Here is a 20946-nt window from a genome sequence, read left to right as displayed (position 1 = left end):
GCCATTCTCCTCTGACCTCTGGGATCAACAAAGAATTTTCACCCTGATAGCTCATTAAATATTTTCTCGTTCTCTGTAAACCTTAGAGATTGTTGTGCAGGAAACTACCAGCACAAAAGCAGCCTCTGAAATACTGTCATCTGGCACCAACAACCATTCCACGTTTAGCATCAGTAAAATCACCTTTTTTCTCTATTCTGTTGCTCGGTTTGAACTTCAGCAGGTCATCTCGAACATGCCTAAAGAGATGCTGCCAGGCAATAGGATGATTAAATATTTGCATTAGCGGCTGAACAGATGTGGCTAATAAAGTGGCCAACGGGTGTGTAACCACAGTTTCTATTTGTTATGCATTTCCACTCTGTGCCAACAGAAGGTGGTACTTGACTACACATTTACTATACTTTGTAGTTTACCAGCAGATCATTTTCTTTAATGGCAATAAACATCCACAGCAAATGGCTTTACCTGCCTGAGAGTAACAAGTGTTAATCTCCTTGCATTAGTTTGTTGTTTTGTGTTATTGATTGAGCCTCAGTCTCCTTCCCTGACTCATTTTGTGCAGTTAACTGAGTATTAGTTTAGGCAAGCTATGAAGTCAAGCTCCACAGCCCCGCTGCAGCTGTTCTCAGTCTTCTCAGCAGTTCTCAGTCTGCCCACAGCTGCCGAGCATCTGCAATCCGCTTTGTGACCCACATCCAGCCCACTGAACCTGATCAGCATTATGTCTGTTGCTACTGATACTTAGCAACAAGACTCTGATGTGATCCCAGAACAGATCGCCAGCTAAATATTATACGAGCTATTACAGATGTAAATAACAGTTTCCTCTTGAATATGATACTCATGATTGAATTTAAGGATGCCTTGCTGTTTTTAAGATTTATCGTCATTTTTAGCTGTAATACTCGTGGATTTTAGAGATTTCAGGTTCAGAGTTTTTGAATTTTGAAGGACCCTTTAGTGATATGCATGCACAATAAACTCAGACTTTGGTAGATTCATGCAGTGAGTATTTATCAAATAATAATTTTATTTGAGATAACACACCTTCAATTACACATCTAACATCATGAATATGACTGAATGTAAAAATACACATTTTCATGACACCATTTGGGATACTTTGCATTAATGTAAGCTTAACAATATGAAAAAGCTCACACTGTCAATGTGAAGCAGGAGGCAAAGCAGCTGTCAAATATACTGCAAGTAAGTCTACCCAACAATAAAACAACCAGTTTTTACATGAATAGATGTCTATACAAAAAAAATCTATACACATAGATGATTTTTTATTTACAGTGTTTAAAATAAACAAAATAGAATGGGTATACTGTAGTTTCAAAGAGTGAAAGTTTAACTTGGCACAGTTTGTGTTTGTTAGTTTTATGTACTTGTGCAGGTGGAACAATGTGATCCAGTGATGAAATGTTGCATGCATTAATATCACGTGGAGCTCACACCATATACTGACAATAAGTAAAATTTTTATTTATATGTCAAACTAACACAAAATTATCGCAACAAGACAAAATGCAGCTATGTAATATGTTTTTTTACACTTATACTGCATGAAATGTGTATATTCAATACACTGGTGCTTAACCTGGATACAGTGTCTTCCTTGGCACACTCAGGACTGCGGTGCATTTGTTAACATATAAGAATATTCTTTCTTTTTGAGGGGGAAATAAAAAAATACGCTTACAGAACTTGGTTGAAGTGTCTCTATAGGAGAGGTATTTCACTATATGCAGAAACATCCCACTTAGCAGCATCTCCTTTGCACATCTTACATTCACAATAAACCCATCTGAAAATGGTATTTAATACAACCTGACTGACTCGTTCTACATCCAAGTAGAAACTTCAAACTTCAACTTCTCCCCTTTGACATTCTCTTATAAACTAATAGTTTATAACTCTAAGTTAGCAGCAACACTCAAACACTGTTGCCTTTCTGATATTTTTGTTTCCTTCTTGTTTTATTTGTTTCAAAACTAATAAGTGCACAAATTAATTATAGGTCCTCTTTGAGTAAAAGGGTTGTTTATATACGGATAGTTAAGTTTGCCGGTGTGACGCAGTCCTGTATGTAATTCATGACAAGATATGAGTGCATATAAAGCATTAGTTTGTTTCCTATGTACAATAAAACACTCAGTTTCTATAGCCATTAGCGTGTTCGTATTTAGGCCTTTAAATAATGTATCTCATATGTGTGAACAAGCAGCCTATAATGCAAACCCTTCCTTTGATGTCAACATTTACATTTCTTAGATGGACCAATGCGAACAAGCTTGAAAATGAGTAATATTATGCGTAAATACAAAATAATGACATATTCCTGATAGTGCTTAAAAAGTTTACAAAACTCTCATGGCTTCACAACAACAAACGGTTCTTATTCGGTGTACAGACATGGAGAAAATCAACTAAAAGTCATATAAAAATGTCAAATACCAGCTGCATTGGACCCGACAAATACATCTTTTAACTGTTTATTTATAAGACGGAACATCAGTAAAATTATCTGAGCAGTTGTGATTCACAGCTGTTTTATCACCTTAAGCCTGCACTTGAACATGAAAATGTTCAAAGCTGAATTTTAGAGCCTTCACATGAACACGTCTGAAACAACTGTGATGTGCATACAAAGATGTACATGGCAACAAAATGTGCAACACTTTGCAGTTGAGGCTACTTTAATTAGAAACAGCTGAGCATGTGAGCATGTAATGCCTGTGTACACTAACACCGCTGTTGCACATGCACCATTTATAGAATAAATGAGAAGCAATTTTCTGAACCCTGTTAACCTTTATGAATGGCAAGTGCACGCTATTTGCTCAATTATCACATGATAAGAGAATCAGAGTGAGGAAACATTTTCTCAGAACAAGAACCCGGGATGTTTGAAGCACATCCAGCTACACTATGTGATTCCTCTGATTAGCTGCTTGTTTCTACGTGAAACTACGTCGATGTAAAATGTTTGCATTTGAGGAAAAACCTGCAGATTCTACAATAATTACATATACAGAGCCTACTGATCCAGTTCTTACCTAGAGTCTAAAGCTAGCAGGGTGGCAGCCAGCTTTCACGAAAAAACTTGAGAAAAAGCTAATAAAAGTAAAACCAGGTAAAACTATTTCCTCTGTCACTTGTTGTACAGCCTGGCAACAAAGTGAACCTGCGACCTTCAGTTTACTGTTGCTCTCTACAAAATCAAAAACTGCTTAAAAAAATTAACGGTAGAGAGGGTAAAGATAGTTCAAACAGCTGAAGCGGAAAGATTGAGCTGGATAATATTAAATTATTCAATAATTTTATGTCAAAATTCAGGCAGCTCAAAAAGACCCCATCAGTGAAACAACTGCGCCTCATCTGCCTCAGCAGGGTGAGGAGGACATTTGTTCATACTCTGGACACTTGAGAAGGGCGGGGTAGTTAGAGGAGTTCATCTGGAGTGAGGCCTCGGAGGAGATGGAGGAGGCACTGCGACCACGTCCGGCCCAAGCGTCTGGATGGAGGAACTGACCGGAGTAATCTGAGCAGTTGCTGAGACGAGGTCTGTAGAAGCCCTGATGGGGCCTGTACATTTCCTCTGCTGTGTAACGCTTCATGAACAGGTACACTGACATCACACCTGCCGTCTGGGGAGGGAATAAACAGATTAAGGCTGGGACACAGTACATCTTCAGCTGACAATTTAAGGACAAGATTTGCTAAATGCCTAAAGTACAAGGCAAATGATGCGATTAAATCTATACAAACAAAACTGAGACCAGTGCTAAGTTTATGTACATAAAACCATTAGTTAGACAGAAAATGGTTAAATATTACTGTGGCTTTGAAACATTCTTGTAAAATGTGAGATACTATTTGACTGTCTGAAGTTACCTCAGTGAGCAAGAAGGAGATGGCAGCAAACGCAAATGACCATCCATACTTGTAGCTGAAGTAAGCCTCATTAGTTTTGGTCCTGTTCAACATTTCATCATTAATATTGGAGATGTACAACACCAGACCAACAACCAAAGACAGACCTGTGGAAGGCAGAGAGACTAAATGATTAAAACCTATTTTATATAGCAAAGGTACACATCACTGATAGCTGCATAATTTTGTATAATATTTTCCAAAGACAGAGTTAATGAAAACAATCATTCTTTCATATGACAGTGATGGACATGCACAAAAATATTGGGCCACAGTCTCTCTTAATCTGTGAAGGCATGTGTTTTCAGTCCATTGCCACAGATGTATGAAATCAAACACCAGGATTTGCGAAATTTATGAAAAAATTGGAAAGTTTTGTTTACTTTCCTGCTGTGTGCAGCAGGGGTCTGGTAGCTGCAACACTGGCATACTGTAATTCATTTTACAGATTATAATGTGACAAGATGAATGACGTGCAACAGATAGTAGCACAGTTGAACCTTGCCCCCCAACCTCCCACCAAGCAAGCACACGTGCATGCACGCATGGCGCCACTTTGTCCATCTAGTGCCGATACAGTAAGTATAAATCAAGTACCTGACAAGATGAAGAAGATTCCAGAAACAAAGGCCAAGATGGTGCGATGTGGTCGAATGTGGCCGATATTACTGAGTACAAAACCAATGAACATGAAGAAGAGGCTGACCAGAGGAAAGGGTGTAGAAGAGCGAATCATCTCTAAAAGGAGAGAAGGGAAGCAAAAAGAAAATAAACTGATGAGTTTGAGTGTGTTTTATGTAATAAAATGTATAAAATTTCAATATCTGTTTTTATTTATTTTTCTTATTAAAATTTGCTGTAGTAGCAGCATGAAACATTTAGTCGGTCTATCTTATGCCTCACTCTCATGGATTTAGTGTTTAATTACCTTGACTAACTTTTGATTCTTTTATGTTAAGACGGAGCAGGGCCTGCTTGCTGTGAGAAAATGGCAAAAGACCTCTTAGAGTCTCTTTTTCCCAAATCCCCATTGTGTTCTTCATTACCCCCAAAATATAGCCTTTTAGCTAAGTGGGCCAGATGTCTAAGGCCATAATCTTAATGGAATTTGGCTTTAACGCTCATTAGCTGGTAAAACTTTGGATTCAGTGGCAATCTTGCCAGTTGAAATCTACAAAAATCTTTTCAGAATGAAAACATAAACATTTGGCTAGCAGATACATTGGACAGTGGTTTACTTTCAATGTCATCTTAAACTGCTTTTTTAAACATCCACTGTCACCAGATCTGGACCCAAATCATTGAAGACTGTTCACAGCATTTCGATTAATTTATGGCACAAAGAATTCAGCCAGCTGTGTAAACAAGAGGAAGTCCAACCTAGTTCTAGTCCTAATTAATTAAATGGCTGGTCAGTGTATGCTCTCCTTGTTGTTTCCCTTGTCTTTTGGCCATTTGTCCCTCTTCACAGCTTCCTGCTTGCCTCCTCATGTCTTTAGGTATTATTATTGTTAGTTTGTACTTTGCTGGAATTTTGTTTAACTCATCCTGTGGCTCTCATTTAGTTATTTGCTACTTCCAGAAAATGCAAACCCTTACATTTTATTTTTCAACTTTTCTGCATTTGTGTCAGTTTTTTTCAACCCCCACATAACAGTATGAAAGAGTGTGCTAATCTTTGAGTTACTGCACCTACTCAGTATAACTATATAATTGCAGGCTCTGGAAAAACTGACTTTTATATAGCTTGGCAATGTTATTTTCCTACAATTTGCTTGCTTGACTTGGTGAGACTCCACAGCTTTAAACTTAAAGTGCCAAATGCTAATGCGTATATGTATGCCCATGCATTTTCACCATGTAGGGAGTTATTTAAATAGCATCACTGAATTTTTCATTAACACTCAGTATTTGTCTTGCATGCATTTGCCTTGGGGATTATTCCATAAATTGCAATATCACTCCATCCTAAAAAAAACCCCACATACTGTATGAGATGACAGGACAGCAAAGAGGTGTGGACTTAATTCATGTGAGTTGTACTCAGGTAAAACTTAGACTAAGACTTTACAATATCAAAACAGGATTTACATATGAATTGAGTGTTTGTTAAGAATAATCTTATCATTGTCTTGTAAAAAAAAAAAGACTTCTGACAAATGTATGTGGCTTCAGTTAACACAGTTCTTTCACACACTTCTGTATAAAACGTTTATGCTTTTATCATCTTGTTTCTCCATTTCTGTGCAGTAGCTTTGGTACGGTACATTTTTCTATGACTAAAACCGCTGTGCCTCTAGATGCTATTATGGTGAAGCATTTCAAACTAAATGGCATCTTTTCTTTTTGGAAAATAGACTGAAAAATGGTCAAAAATAATCATGACATGTGAACAGTTACTTACTGAGTACACTAACAGTGGACTCAGATGTCATCTGCACATTAGTGGGCATCACATACTCAATGGTAAAACACCGTCCATTCTCCTCTCCTGGAATAAAACACAGGGAAAAAAAATATTAAGTGAAATTTCAGTATATGTTTTTGTACACAAGCGATTAATTAAATCCAACCCTGAAGGTCAAACAGTACACATGCAGAATACATGGATGTCTTGACATGATGAATACCTATAATGGCAAAAACGAATAAATGTCACAAATGTCATGTTTTCAAACAAGTTGTTGGAACGACGAGTTGCAAGTGGTATCTAAGGACCAAGCTCAGTTTATTTTCTCCGTGAGGCTCTTAAATTTAAATATCACTTAAAATCAGTCAACTTAGAAAGAGAATGGGGAGTTTATAGCTTCCACACAGTTTATGCTGTCAGTATTTGTTTGAGGAACACCCAACATTAGACTTTAACACCTTTCTCCTTATCGCGCTGACACATACAGTACAAAATGTGGCAGCAAAACACACCAACTGATTCTTGTCATCACTTCATTAACTCCACACACTATGAGGTGTTGGATTAGGTGATATTCTGGGGTTCAGCATATGTGATTACCTTCATACTGCTTCCACAGAGTACACATATAAGGATGTGTTATGTTTTTGCATAGCTATTTAAGAAAAATATAATATATCAAACAAATCTGGGAGATTCTTGAGACTGTTTTCAGTTATTGACCCCATGTTTATAGTCTTGCTGGTTTTCACTTTAACGAAAAGTCAGTTTTTATTGTGCATTTCTAGGGTTTCTTTGTGCATGCAAATATCGGCCCCCCACTTCTTAGTGATATCACATACAGTATGTCTACATTTGCACATATGCGCAAATACAGTCTGTAATTTGTTAGTTAATTACCTAACTATATCATGACATAGTTATATTTAACAGACATTAGGATTAATATGTCTGCATATGAATAGAAGACAGACAGACAGCAGGAGAAACTCATGGAGGAAAAGTTTGTAAACGCAGAATGATTGGACCAATTCAGGTCCACGTTGTGTATACATATGTATGTCACTGCAGATCTCCCTCAAACTTTGTCATTGTATCAGCTTTTCTTTTAACATAAAGTAAAAGCTTGAGCCACTATGCAGTAAGTCCAAGGTTACAAGGTTGAAATATTTTGTACTCCAGTCAACAGCGTTTCTGTACTACTACTAATCACCACTTTCCTTTTTATTCCCAACAAAGGAAAATAACGACTATTACAGAACTTTCATGATGAAGACTTATGTTATTATTTCTATTTTTCTCTTATTTTTTTTATTAATCTCTATAATAACTGATTCTGGAATAAAATACTAACTGTAAAATGTAATATACTTCACCTGTCACAACACCGTGCAACTTCATTCACATTCACTGGTGTAACTACACTCTGTGATGGTAAGCACTGGTTGTTTCTGGGTCAAATTAAGCGGGCAATAAGGCCACTCAATTGCCCCTAAAAAACACACTAAACCATTAGTTCGTTTAAACCAAAGGCCTGCTTCATGGCAGCAGAACATCTCTTACATAATCACAACTGGAATCCCAACATATTTACCAAGACTTAACCATTAACCCTGAAAAAGGACGAAGCAGCTCAATTGTCGTATAGATTAAATGAACAGTAAGTGGACTGATGTTAAAGGTTATGTTACCATTTAAGAAAAACACAAATATTCTTCCTGTCCATACTGATCAAAATAATTGAAACATTCCCAGTGTAGGCTGGCTAAAGTGAAATGTTAAGCTAAACAGTACAAGTTTGTAAAGATGGAATTTAATCAATAAAATCAGGTTTGCTTTTTTAGGTTTGCTGTTCTTAAAAAAGAGACTGGAAAGGCTTACAAATTAGTATTAGTAGTTTAGAAATAACTATAATTTAATGCAAAGCTAGACAAAGAAAATGGAAGTGTGGCTAATCTCCCTAGATGTGGACATTCAGTTAAAAACAAGAAATACTGGTTGGTGGTGAGCAATATCTCATACTCTAGACAGGAAGAAGCTGGTGTTCTCCAGCTGTTTTAACACTCCAGCAGCTGGCAAACCAGAACAGATTAGATCTACAGAAATACTGGGAAAAGCTTTACGGTTTTCCCAGGCAGCGCCCAGAACTTAACCAAGTAAAGTGAACTCTGAAACAATCTAAAGACAGCTCGTCTGACTTAGAGTATGACTAAGCTCAAACACTCCTGAAAGACACATGTCCTTCTTGTCCTGACTGATGCATAAACAGTTGATCAAAGAAAGTTAAACCAATAATAAAAAAGAAGAGTCAGTATGATTATAACTGTTGGTATGTCTACTACGGTGGGTTAAATACATTGTGTTGATCTGTACTTGTGAGCAAAATCAGACAAAATCAATTTAATGACCAAGCAAAAGAGGGAAAAACATGTTATTTTAATTGGTTAATATACGTCTGGCTTCTGTAGCATAACTAATAAAAGCATCTGTAGTGCAGGTACATGTCAGCTGACAACTTTTAAAGACCTAAGCACAAATATCATTGGTTGCAATACAAAACATAAAGGAGATTGTTTTTTTCTTTGGTATCTAGATATCCAGCAAAATAACAGAACATAGTACTGCAAGTACAGTAAATTGTTGTGATTACTGGAGGAATCGAGAGGGTAAGAGCAAGAATGGATACCTGGTTTACTCTGGGACAACACTTGTCTGGACGGTTGTTTCTCTAAAGAAAAGATTTAAAACGGTTAGTATTTCCAATATTTTCCAATCAAGAACTGTGGAGGAACACGTTAAGAAGGTGTTTATCCATGCAATGTGCTGTGCTTCTGCAGTTGCTTTTAATGTGGAATGGTAAAGTGAAAAAATGCAGGTCAAAAAGAAGGAAAAGGAAAGTCCAGTTAAGGAGCAGAGAGGAGTGTCTGCACCAATCAAAACTTCATCTGGCACCACTGAATGTAAATCAGCAATCGGTTAAATCATGAGAGAAGCAGTCTTGAATAGCTCTCTATCAACAGGAAAAGTGATTTTGAAGGATACAGCATAGGACTGGAAAACAGTTTGGAGATAGTATACAGGTAAGGTGATGGATCATAAAGCTATGCAGAGGTGAAGGCAAAGTTTCAAAGTTCATGCTCAAATATTCAAGTGCAAAGCAAAAACAAAAATACATCTTCTATACTTGCAGCAGTCTAGTGGTTAAAGAGAAGTAAATAAAGGAAAGAAATGAGAGGGGAAAAAATGCAACGCACAATATACTGCAAACGAGACAAGGCACAAAATTTTGGTGAATCTGTGCTTCAAACTTAGCTGTGTATAATAAAAATAATTCTGAAAGATGGCATCACGATTTCATTTCCACTTTGTTACTGCTTTTGAGACTAACAGGAAAGCTACTCTACTGTGTTCAAACTGTATTCTGACTTCAGACTAACTTACCAGCCAAAAAGCAAACCCTCCACAGACCAGAGTGGAGCGACATGCGCATCTCGGTGCTCTGGTTGAGAGGAAGGATGACGCCCTCCTCCAGGTAGAGCCAGTAGTCGGTGCTCACGGCGATCCCCAACAGGCCGAGGCCGCAGACGGCGAACACGCTGCTCAGCAACGTTAGCGCCTTCCTGCCACATAGGCTCATACCACAGCCTCAAGAGCAGGGGGGCACCGGTGGCGGAAAAGGGAGCTATGAGAGGGAGAGAGAGATCAACATTTTTACTTTTATTTTTTTCCTTTTTTTTTTGTAAAATCCACTTTTTTCGGTGCTCAGAGGTGGTGGTTGTGCCTTTGGGTGATGTCATGTGTGACACTCTGGAGTTGTGCAATATTTAATTTCACTCGAACTAAGGCTTACGACTGAAAATGGAGATCAGGTAGAAACAGAAAGTAACAAACGCACCTGCAGATAGGACAGTTTTATCTCTGCCGAAGTTTAAATCTGGGAATGAGTCTCTTTCTTTCAAATCTCCCATTAATCTTTAAATAACCAAACTGTGCAGGACGAAAGATTTAGTAGAGCATGTTTGAGGAAAGGTTTTCACTTGACTACCCTTGACTGCTTCCAGGCAGAAAGAACACTCCTGCAATGTGCCTAACAGCACTGATTGCACCCAAAGGAGAATTACAAAACTGAGTTTGTTTTGATTTGTTTCTGCTTTAATAATCATAGACTATGATTATTAAAGCAGTTATGTAGTAGATACATAACTGTCTGTTATGTATCTACTACATTATGTTAAATTTAGTGCCATACTACAGCTGGCATACAGTATGTCACGGCATATCAATGTGAGTGCTTGCCAAACAAAACGATGGCTTTGTTCTTAGCTGAAGCCCACTTTTGCCGGAAGCTAAAGCGCTGGGAGGCTGAGATACATGTTGAAAGGAATTGATTTCACATAATGAGGTCTCAGCATGCTGCTACTTTGAGCACCCACTGTGAGCTTGGGAAGATGGAGAGAGAATTTGTGAAAGGATTTTGAACTTTTCAGAAAATTCATCGCATTTGGAAATCGCTTTCCTCCAACAATTCCTTATATGAAGACTTGATACAAAGCCCAAGTTAGAAGAAAAGAGTGAGATCTCCATGCAACTGTCAGCATGTAGTGAGGAACAAGTTTGCATAGTGAGGAAAAGTCCATGTAATATAATAGAGAGAAAGCCAATCATTTCCCTTTAAGCAAGCTTTTGGTAACAATGTGAAGGAAAAACTCCCTTTTAACAGAAGTTAACCTTTGAAGTATCAGTCATCTGAGGGTGGGCATCTCAACCAGTTAAAGCAAACAGTGAGAGAAAAAACAGAGTCTGATGGGGAAAGTAACTTTAGATCAAAACCACACAGTTCATATAGTGATGCCAGTTGTAAGCAATTGAAATGCACATACTGTAAGTAATCAGAATTCACCAAGCACAGGAGCAGCATTAATGGAAAAGGACTATTACTAAACCCAAGCTATTCTTGGCTCTGTTGCAATCAGTAGCTATTCATTTACAATGACCATAAAGGCTGTATATTCAGGCAATTGCTACTGAGCTGTAAGTAGATGGATTCATTCCACTCAGTAACCCTTTTTGTATACTTCACTTACCCAGAAGGGCTGTTTTAGCTGTACAGTACAAAACCCACACACTGGAGTAGTGACTTAAATATACAGTCCTGAGCAACCCTTCATTTTTTAAAATATTTTTTAATCAACAGTTCTCCAGGCTTTCTGATGATCTCTTGGGACATTGGCTGCCGGGGGGCACTGCACACCACCCAGAATTTCCAGTAAATTAATCAGTCAATCGGTTAAAACAGATTATTATGAATTTCAAAATCTTATTTGGTTTTCATATGTACCTATTATCAGATATATCAACTCTAATAGCAGGGAATTAACTAGGCAAATGATTTTTTCTTTCTTTCTTTTTTGCCATATTTTTTCAAGTAACCTATATTTGACAACAGCATAAATAAATTGGGAAATTCTGTTTTTGGTGTGCCACCCCATTATTTTTAGTGGCCCCCATATTGCCCCTATGAAAAAATTCTGGAGCCACCCCTGCCCCCTCTGTCCATCAGTAAATAAGGGTGTGACAATCATGGTGACACTGTAGAATCAAATAACTAAGACCCCAGTCACACAGGCCAAGAGAATAGTTCATGACCATCTGGCAACCAGTTTCAATGTGACTGGATGCCTGAGGTTGATGGTAGTTGTTGGGGAATGATTGTTAAAGTCCCAGTCATGCTGGCCCATAGGCAAGTCAGTGACCCCCTGAAAACCACTTATCATTAGAGAAAAATGTGTATTCCACAACTGGTTGGCAAAAGACTCATTGCTTTAGTCAATAGCATATTGTTACAGTCATGGTTTGAATGGAAATGATGGACTTGTCTGCAACAACTGTCCAGCTACACTCCAAGATGTAATAAGAAAACTAGTTTGCATTGCACTTTTTCCAAGTTTTACTACTGTTTGGCTAATAATTAGTGAGCATTTCAAGACAAACATGGTGTGCACATGGTGTGGGTATCGATATTTGTCCGTAGAAATTTGTGCTTGTATCACATCCAATATGGCTGTCAACTTTTCAGCATGGTGTGCATGGCATCAAATTTTAATAGTGCTTGGTAGAAAAAGTCTCTATTAATAAACAGCTGAAGCTGTTTCAAACAAAATAATTCAGCTAATATCTGACTAAATACAATTACATTGATGTCCAAAACGTTTCTTGCCTTTCTGTGTGTGTACCAAGTTCCCATCTCTCTGGTGACTCAACCTGCACACCTGATAATCAGCCAGTCATCAAATTCCAGCAGTATTTAAGGTTCTGGTCTTTACATCAATTACTGCAAGACCCTTAGTCACCTCCGCGTGGTGCTAACACTACAAGTTGGATTTATTTTTGTGTGCCTTGTGTGTGTGTGTGTGTGTGTGTGTGTGTGTGTGTGTGTGTGTGTGTGTGTGTGTGTGTGTGTGTGTGTGTTTGCGCATGTGGTAATCTTTATCTCCTGTCCCTCAGGATCAGTTTCTCCAATTTCCACTGTGCCAATTGCCTTGCCCTGTTCACCACCTTCACTCTGCCTTCGTAAAGTAAACCTGTCTCACTTCTAGCTCTGTCCATTAAACTTCCATCAGCCAGCCATTTCCCTCACCAGCCACAGCTCTGGGGCCTTTTTACTGGAAAAAAGAAGTATAAAACCACAAGCTGTTTTCAATTAAAATCAGTGTCTCGGACTAGAAATAACCATGGTTGACTTTGTGTTACCTGACAAAGTAAAAACAATGAAAACCAATGAGCACTGCTGATTTTCATGTTTGGTCTAGTCCACCAAATACTCAATAATGTTTTACCTGACTTAATTAACCTCAACAAAGCCTTCATTTGTGCATTTGTGAAAGGGGAAATCACAAGTCATTTGTTGTCAGTTTACATTACGTGACATCACAGATGCATAAATTACAAATTGGTATTTTTAGAAGCTGCTTAAGCAAGCATTGTAGCATGCCATAGGGACTGAATACAAGACAAGTTTTAAGTATTAATCTAACAATGCTTTTACGGATGAGTTCATAAATTAATACCACTGCTCTCCAAACAGTTTTAACCATTTCTCCCTACGCTAGGCAAGAAGTGAAAATTGCATTGCATAAAAATATAATATGACCCTGTCTCTATTGTCACAGTTTATGGTTATTATGAGGAAACTGTTGCACTGGCAAATGGAGGAACTTCTGCATCACTGTCCCTGTAGTGTCTGGCTGAATTATGCTTCAAGTGTTAAAAACGTTTGTAGAGTTTGCAAAATGTGTTACATTTTACTCCCTAAGAGTATTTTACAAAATTATTTGCAAACATATACCAGTTAATAGAATGTGCAACCAATAATAATAATTCCCTCATACTAACAGACCTGGTATTATTTTTCATGTTTGTTTCTTTTCTTTTACATTCTTCCTTTTAAAAAAAACCCTAAATAACAAGTCTTCTAGTTTTAGATGTCATCTTTAGACTTAAGCACTCAATTTAATCTATCATCTATGTGTTAAAATAAACTACATGTAGGTTTGTTCTAGCTTGTGTTTCTTACTATTATGAAAAGCAGGGACCAGGAGTAGAAAAGACAGCACCAAAAAAAAGGTTCTTAGTCCATCATAATCAGTGAGATCCAACACACTTGTCAACACACACACAATTACCATAACCAGTCATTCATTAATACTAATAATTTTGTTCATTGTTCTGTTCTTGAAAGGACAGTAATTGGGACTGATCTTAGATGAGAAAAATGTGTTTTCATTTTGAAAGCTTTCTCTTTAAATGTTCAAAGCTACGGGCACCAAAGCTTTGGCTCTTGTTGTGGGATCAAAGGAGTACACAAAACACTCTTCTCCTGCATACTTATCAGAGCTGCCTTTGGAGGAAAATGTCTGAACCTGTGACTAGAAACCATTCATCAATAAATGCGAGGTTTGTATTTGTTGCCGTCTTCTCAAAAGTTGCGTGCTTGTGCAAAAACATAGAAATGGCACTAAAAAAATAAGCAAGTTAAAATGTCAGTAATGAGTTTTATTGGGAATGTTTATGCAGTTAATGGAAGTCAGAATGCTCAAAATGCAAAAACATTTGCTAATTAATTTGAATGAAAGTAAATAATGTTCACATTTTCTGCCACTAATGTGATACAAGGCCACTAGGGGCCCAGAGGCGAGGTAAGGGAAATGTACACAACTGCTAGAGTAAAGGGCACATCATCACCAAAAGTAGGGCAATTCCTTTTCTCCCTACTTCCTTAATATGCACCGACCCTCCTGTCAACCCCAATCTAAATGGCTCACTGCCAGAAATACAGCATTTTCCCTAAACTGAAAATCCAGAGGTTTTTCATCAAACGATGGCAAAGCAAGAAAACACATTTTGATCTATATTTTTTTGGTAATAAAAAATATATTGTAACTTGAACACAAATTGTAGTAAGTTATCCAAATGAAATCAATATTATTTATATCAACATATCTCTGTATAATTATGATATGTCAGTAGTCCTTTTGTGGTTCATGAAATAGCATTGCTATAAAAAATTCATGATTTTTCACTGATATCTTTGATTGTCAATTAAAATATGCAGTCACAAATTAAAATAGTCACAATGTTACCATGAAGAATAGATGATGTCCATCACAGCTGAGTTTGAAGTTGTATTTGGAATTCAATTCAAAATGTCACAAAATGGTTGTGAAATCTATGAAATCTCGCAATGAACACCCTCATTTGAATTTGTGTATTTGTTCTTCTGCGTCAAGGGTTCGTCAGTGTCGTAGCGCGGATCTCTTTTGGCATGCTTATTGACCCAGTTACTGTGGCTGTAAGAGCGTGGCTGAGTGCATGTCCCTCTGTTGCTTCTGATGTGGACAGGCAACTAACACTGTGTGAGTTAGTTCCTGTTGGCTGATGTTGCCAGGGCTGGCTGGGGGAGCCTAAGGACAATAGCAGTCCAAAGCAACAGAGAGGAGATATGCCGTGTCATCAAGCCACAGTCACAGCTGGGTGAAGCTGGCAGCCCCATCACTGTGTGGCTGGGAACTGCTTATATATTTTCAGCAGGCATACTAAAGGGGAAACACATGTCAACAGTATATATCCACAAGCTCATCCACGCATCAGATCTACAAATATCCATGAAGTGGGTCATACGGTATATCTCACAAATTATACTTGTGAATGAACACATCATTGCAGAGCCAGTTGTCTAAAGCCAGTTTCTGTTAGCCTCACTTCACACATAATAAATCTTACAGAGGGAACGTGTCATAAAGGGGTTTCAAGAAGTGCTATTTTCTTTATGTTTCCTCAATCCGTGAAATACAAATACAATCAAATAACACAAACCCAAATAAATGACACAATTATTTTACGTTTACTATCTCAATTAAAATGATTCATTTAGATAAGTCACTGAGTTTAGTTTCCTTATTATAAAGACTACTTCAAATCAGCATATAGTCTTGGCTGTTATGTTATCCAAGTAAGGTACCATAAACAACAGTTAAGGTTGTAACAGTTTCTTTACATATGCTCTTGTGTATAAGCGAGCATTTTCGATACACGCCAGCCTCAAGCACATAGCTAACAAGCAGGAATAATTTCTCAGTGGTCTAATTTTGGACATGCCTCTTGCTTGAAGGCATGCCTACTTAAAATCACAAAATTCATACTATAGTCCAAGCCAAATCTCTGCTGTAGGCCAGACAGCTTACAATGCCTCATCTGGCACGAAGCAGAGAAAGGTGGTGATGGTGGTGCAAGTTCAAGTTGTCAAGACAGAGGATAGTTTTAGTATTTTTAAAATAAAAAAGTTTGGTGAAAAAATTTGCCAATTTGTGTTACTATGTTGCTACGGCAGTTTGACCAGCTGACCTAATGTGTCTCCCTCCCACTCTCGGGACTCTAAAGCAGTCTGTATCACAATGCAGTCCATCTCTCTTCTGTAATGTCAGATCATCTTAATTTGACAGGGCAGCTCTGGATACAGAGCTGGATATAGCTCAAGCCTTTAATTCTGTTCCAAATGTGCTTCCCTTATGATTTTTAGCAAAGCATTTTGGCTTCAGCCCCTGAGGATGCCATCATATAACATCATGATTTCTTGTCTATCCACTTGATCTCTATATCTTCTAAGAATAATAAACAAACAGAACATAAAATAGTAGCAAAAGGCTGAACAAAGGCTATAGCTTATACCCGTAAATATATAAGATCATTTAAATACCCCATTTCCTTTGCCATGAATTTTTTTTCACTTAGACATATTCATAACAAAGAGCACAGATAGGTTCACTTTATTTAATAAAACGAGTGAATGGCACTTTTGTGATCTCTAAAAGGGTAGACACTTCATTGACTCTGGCACAAAATAAAATAGTGACCCACAGCAATAGCACTAACATCATTTCCTCATGTTTGTTGTAAGAACAAGTCTCCCATTTATTTATAAGTGCCTGACTTGGCCTCGTCGCCAGGCAACGCTATACAGAGAGGCCCACAAATTAGTTAAGCATGAATGAGCTGATGAGTGAGTCCCAAAACAAGGCTTCCTATTTGGCTGTGCACTTTTACATGCTGGGGAGGGGATAGAAAGGAAACAGGAGAAAGACACGGGGAGGCAAATACATTTTGAAGGTTTACAGAGGGAAACATTAAAAAGACATATTACATGTAGCCACATAGGCACAGAATGATCTCAAAATGTAACTGGAGATAAAATATATCTAGAACAGGCATCCTAAAGTACATCCTGTCTACACTCTACAATACGTTTACTTTATTTTTCCACAGACCCAGAAAGAAATGCTTAAAACTCCGGTAAAACTTTAACAGCAACTTTGAGAGTCTTACTCAGAATAGGTGTTTAAAAACTGGGCACATGGCAGCTGTGATCAGCAGAGAGCACTGTGTTTACATTTTGGGGATATTCCCATCGGGGTGCTTTTTAGAGGGTGGCCGATCGCTGAACCAAGTGATTTGCTACCAGGACAGTAACTGATGCAATGGGGAACACTTATTTAATGCACTTTGTTTAATTGCTCGTGCTTTGTGCCCACACTGGGAATAGAGAATTAATTTAATAAATCCTGCAATTCTGACAAAAGACATATTGTACGTGGGTTTCTTTTATGAATAGATATGCTCATTAAATGATAATGATATGTTATTTATATTTTTTGTCATTGTTAGGTGATTGCAATGTTTTCTGCCACAGAGATAACAGAGGAACATGGAAATTGTTCACATTTCTCAAAAAGGAGCTACATTTTGCTTTTGTCATGAGTGACAACTGTGAGCATTGGTTATGTGTAAGCAACAAAGAAATAAGGATGGGGAAAAGAAAAGAACTGATTATTTTAATGGCAAGACACAGGGACAGGGCTGTATAACCCTGTGTAGCACAGTCTCTGATCCTATCATGTTTGAAATGTGGCCTATAATAATGTTTTTCAAGGCTGCCATGATAAACATAAAAACTGCCAGCCAGAGATTAAACATGTATTTAATTTATGGCATTTATGACATTTGAGAACATGGGCACAGAAAGAAAACAGTGCCTGCAGAAGTTTAATGATGAGATCAGTAAAAATCAGTGCTTAACAAAAACCACAAGATTTAGGTCGACTGACTTTCAATTAAATACCAAACCTCTAGATACATCTTTGAGCTTCTTTAAGAGCTATGTGGCTAAAGAGACTTTTACAGCGGAGAAAAATTAAAAGCTCTACAAAATGTGAGGGGCTAATTCTGCAAATCTAACAGACTCAATTGAAAGTGCATGAAGTCACATTTTCTGTCTTTGAGTCACAGCCTGAACCCTTATGTCCAGATAATAATAGACTGTAAACTACCTAAATGTACCTCAATGCAACAAGTAGTTTCTCACCTGGCGAGTGCACAAGTATCCACAATGCAGCCTGTATGCGTCTGAAACTGTTGAGAAATAATCCCCATACTGAATGAGTGTTTTAACAATGTTTGTTTGGTTGACACACTGACCCAATGGCACGAGCTGCCTATTTAAATCTTAAATTGTACAAATGCCAAGGATTAGTTTAGTATTACTTTACTATAGAATGATCATGATTTGTATTAGGTCAGATTATAATGCACACATGTATCAGATCTTACAGAATCAGAAGCATTTTCCATCACAACACCACAAAACGATCTACTATGTTAAACCTCATAACTATAACACATAATCATTCTGAATCGCCACCATCACATTAATGGAAGCAACAAATCAAGTAATTATTAGATGTCAGATGACATAAAGCAAATATATTAGCCTTATATTCAATCTCGATCGGAGTTCTCAACAAGCCAGCGAGACTCTGTTGTTTGTAGTGCAATCAGCCAGCTGTTTGTTAGGCTACTAATACCAGTTAATCTTTGGCTCCAGCTTAAACCGCTGTCCGCGGTACTGAACCACTCACACACGTTCTCGTATTGAATCAGTGATAAACTTAACCAAACCTGATGCTAAACAAGAATACCTCAACTGTCCTTTTAATACACGCCCTAGGAATGCGCACAGTAAATACTGCATCTTCTGTGTTATTGGCATGGGTCTTGTTTTCCGTTTTAAAGCCGTGGGTTTTGCTTAAAAGTCTCAACGAATCCCTCTAATCCTAAAATATCTAAGAGTGATATTCTTTGTCACACATGTGATACTTTAGTTTTTCCTGCAAGTTACAGCACTTCACGTGTCGATTAGCGGCATTGTGACACAATTGAAAGGGTGTAATAACCGAATAGACTTTGAGTCGGCATAAGGGAGGCATCGGCTTCTCTTCAACAGCCACTTAAGGCGCACATTTATCTTCTAAGTTTTTGTTTTAATCAACGTGCAACAAATCCTTATCGGGTTTGAATATCGCTAACATGTGTCAGAGAAAAGCAACTCCACTCTTCACTTGCAAATTCAAAGCTTAGTAAAGGCTTCAACACTAATTATGGAGGCAAAGAGAAAACATGTGTTTTACATGTTAATATTTCAAACAGGTCTCAGTCTAATTGGAGCTAACCAAAAACATTAGTAGCATGGGGGAGAAAACAACAACAGGAAAAGTACTCCGTGTTTTTTTGTTGTTGTTGTTATTGTTGTTGTTGTTTGTTTGTTTGCTTTCTCCTCCTCGAAATATTCTCTGTAACGACTTGCTTACAGTGGACACTCAAGGAAAAGTTGGCTAAAAATAATTTACCTTCGCGAAGAAGACTCGTCGATAAAACGCCTTTCTGCTGGTGTTCTGTTATCGTCTCTCCTTTCTTCCTGTTCAGTCGCTCCGCGTTATCTCGGCTTTGGCTGGAAATAAGCCCGTTAACTGAACCTGACCCGCAGCTGCGTCGCTCGCGCACCACTACTATCCAAAACAGCAATACTGTCTGCCCGCGTGGAGTGAGGCACGTGGCACCCCAACTCCTCACTCCACCTCTCTTCAGGTGAACAGGAGGGAGGGAGGTGAAGTGATGTGATATGGATCAGTGTATTTGTAGTTCAAACCACATGCAGCGATACGATTTCAGCAGATATTGTTTTGATATGAAGCAGCAGCACAAAAATCAAGCTCTGCTATAGGATTTACCACAATTGTATGCATAAAACAAAGAAATGAGCTGTTTTGCAAGTATCTTTGTGACTCTGTGGTCTACCTTATAATCAATCTAATCCCCTTTGACCGCTGAAAATATCTCTATAAGCCTGTTAAGTTATATTTGTTGCAAATTCTGCTGCCGTCTTGGCCATTTCTTAAAAAATACATATTTTTTTTATCTGGATAAGCCCAAAACAGCTTGTACCTTGTGTAAAGAATACTCTCTCTGGATCACAGTGACTTTCATGAGAGATATGTTTAAGGTATCTTGACAGATTAGGTCAACAAGTCACTTACAACAATGATACAACAATTCAATTCAATTTTATTTATACAGTGCCAAATCACAAAAACAGTCGCCTCAAGGCGCTTTATACTGCAAGGTAGACCCTACAATAATACATACAGAGAAAAAACCAACAATCATATAACCCCCTATGAGCGGCAGAACCAGGCTCAGGGAAGGGCAGCCATCTGCAGCGACCGGCTGGGAGAGACAAAGAAGACAGGATAAAAGACAAGCTGTGGAAGAGAGCCAGAGATCAAGGGTGCAATACTGTGCATTTAATTATTAAATTATGAGTTATTATTCATCTCTGACCCTCATCCACAGCACCTCTTTTGTCCTCCTGTCAACCCAAACCAGTGCTGGCAGATGAGCCTGGTCCCACTGGAGGTTTTTTCCTGTTAAACGGGAGTTTTTCCTTCCCACTCTCGCCAAAGTGCTTGCTCATAGGGGGGGTCGTTTGATTGTTGGGACTTCTCTGTAGGGTCTTTACAATACAATATTAACTTACCAACTTTATGTTATATTTTTGCACAATATAAAAAAAACTCTTCCAAAGGATATTACCGGAATTTATATTTTGGTGTATTTGTTTGTTTAATTTTGATGAAGAATACTAAAACATCTGTACAACATCATCCATATGGGTAACTGAGTTTATATCCAATGCTTGTAATGGC

The 20946-nt window shown here is 37.9% G+C and overlaps 1 protein-coding gene across 2 annotated transcripts; it reads right to left on the bottom strand.

Moving 5' to 3' along the window:
* Window positions 1–1004: 1004 nt before the first annotated feature.
* LOC102783098 (voltage-dependent calcium channel gamma-5 subunit) lies at window positions 1005–19739 on the bottom strand. 2 transcript variants are annotated; one of them, XM_006787519.2, is made up of 7 exons: window positions 19591–19739; window positions 9797–10037; window positions 9042–9083; window positions 6350–6436; window positions 4543–4683; window positions 3907–4052; window positions 1005–3659 (listed from the first exon to the last, which is right to left on the bottom strand). In XM_006787519.2, the coding sequence occupies exons 2-7, from the start codon at window positions 9990–9992 to the stop codon at window positions 3396–3398; spliced, it is 876 nt and encodes a 291-aa protein (XP_006787582.1). In that variant the 5' UTR covers window positions 9993–10037; window positions 19591–19739; the 3' UTR covers window positions 1005–3395. The 2 variants fall into 2 exon arrangements, with proteins under 2 accessions (XP_006787582.1, XP_006787583.1); XM_006787520.2 differs by lacking the exon at window positions 9042–9083.
* Window positions 19740–20946: the final 1207 nt, after the last annotated feature.

Source organism: Neolamprologus brichardi, chromosome 6, assembly GCF_056152115.1.
Source record: "Neolamprologus brichardi isolate AB-2024 chromosome 6, ASM5615211v1, whole genome shotgun sequence".
Taxonomy (NCBI): domain Eukaryota; kingdom Metazoa; phylum Chordata; class Actinopteri; order Cichliformes; family Cichlidae; genus Neolamprologus; species Neolamprologus brichardi.
The sequence above is the reverse complement of the archived record's forward strand: the minus strand, read 5'-3'. Positions and strand labels throughout refer to the sequence as shown.

What these genes read in the sequence shown, in the direction of transcription:
- LOC102783098 (XM_006787519.2), bottom strand. Translation starts at nt 9,992, where the DNA reads ATGAGCCTATGTGGCAGGAAGGCGCTAACGTTGCTGAGCAGCGTGTTC. An exon ending in GAGGGTTTGCTTTTTGGCTG is followed by an intron (nt 9,084 to 9,796) that starts GTAAGTTAGTCT and finishes TCTTTTCTTTAG; the next exon opens with AGAAACAACCGTCCAGACAA. An exon ending in GTCCACTGTTAGTGTACTCA is followed by an intron (nt 4,684 to 6,349) that starts GTAAGTAACTGT and finishes CTCTCCTTTTAG; the next exon opens with AGATGATTCGCTCTTCTACA.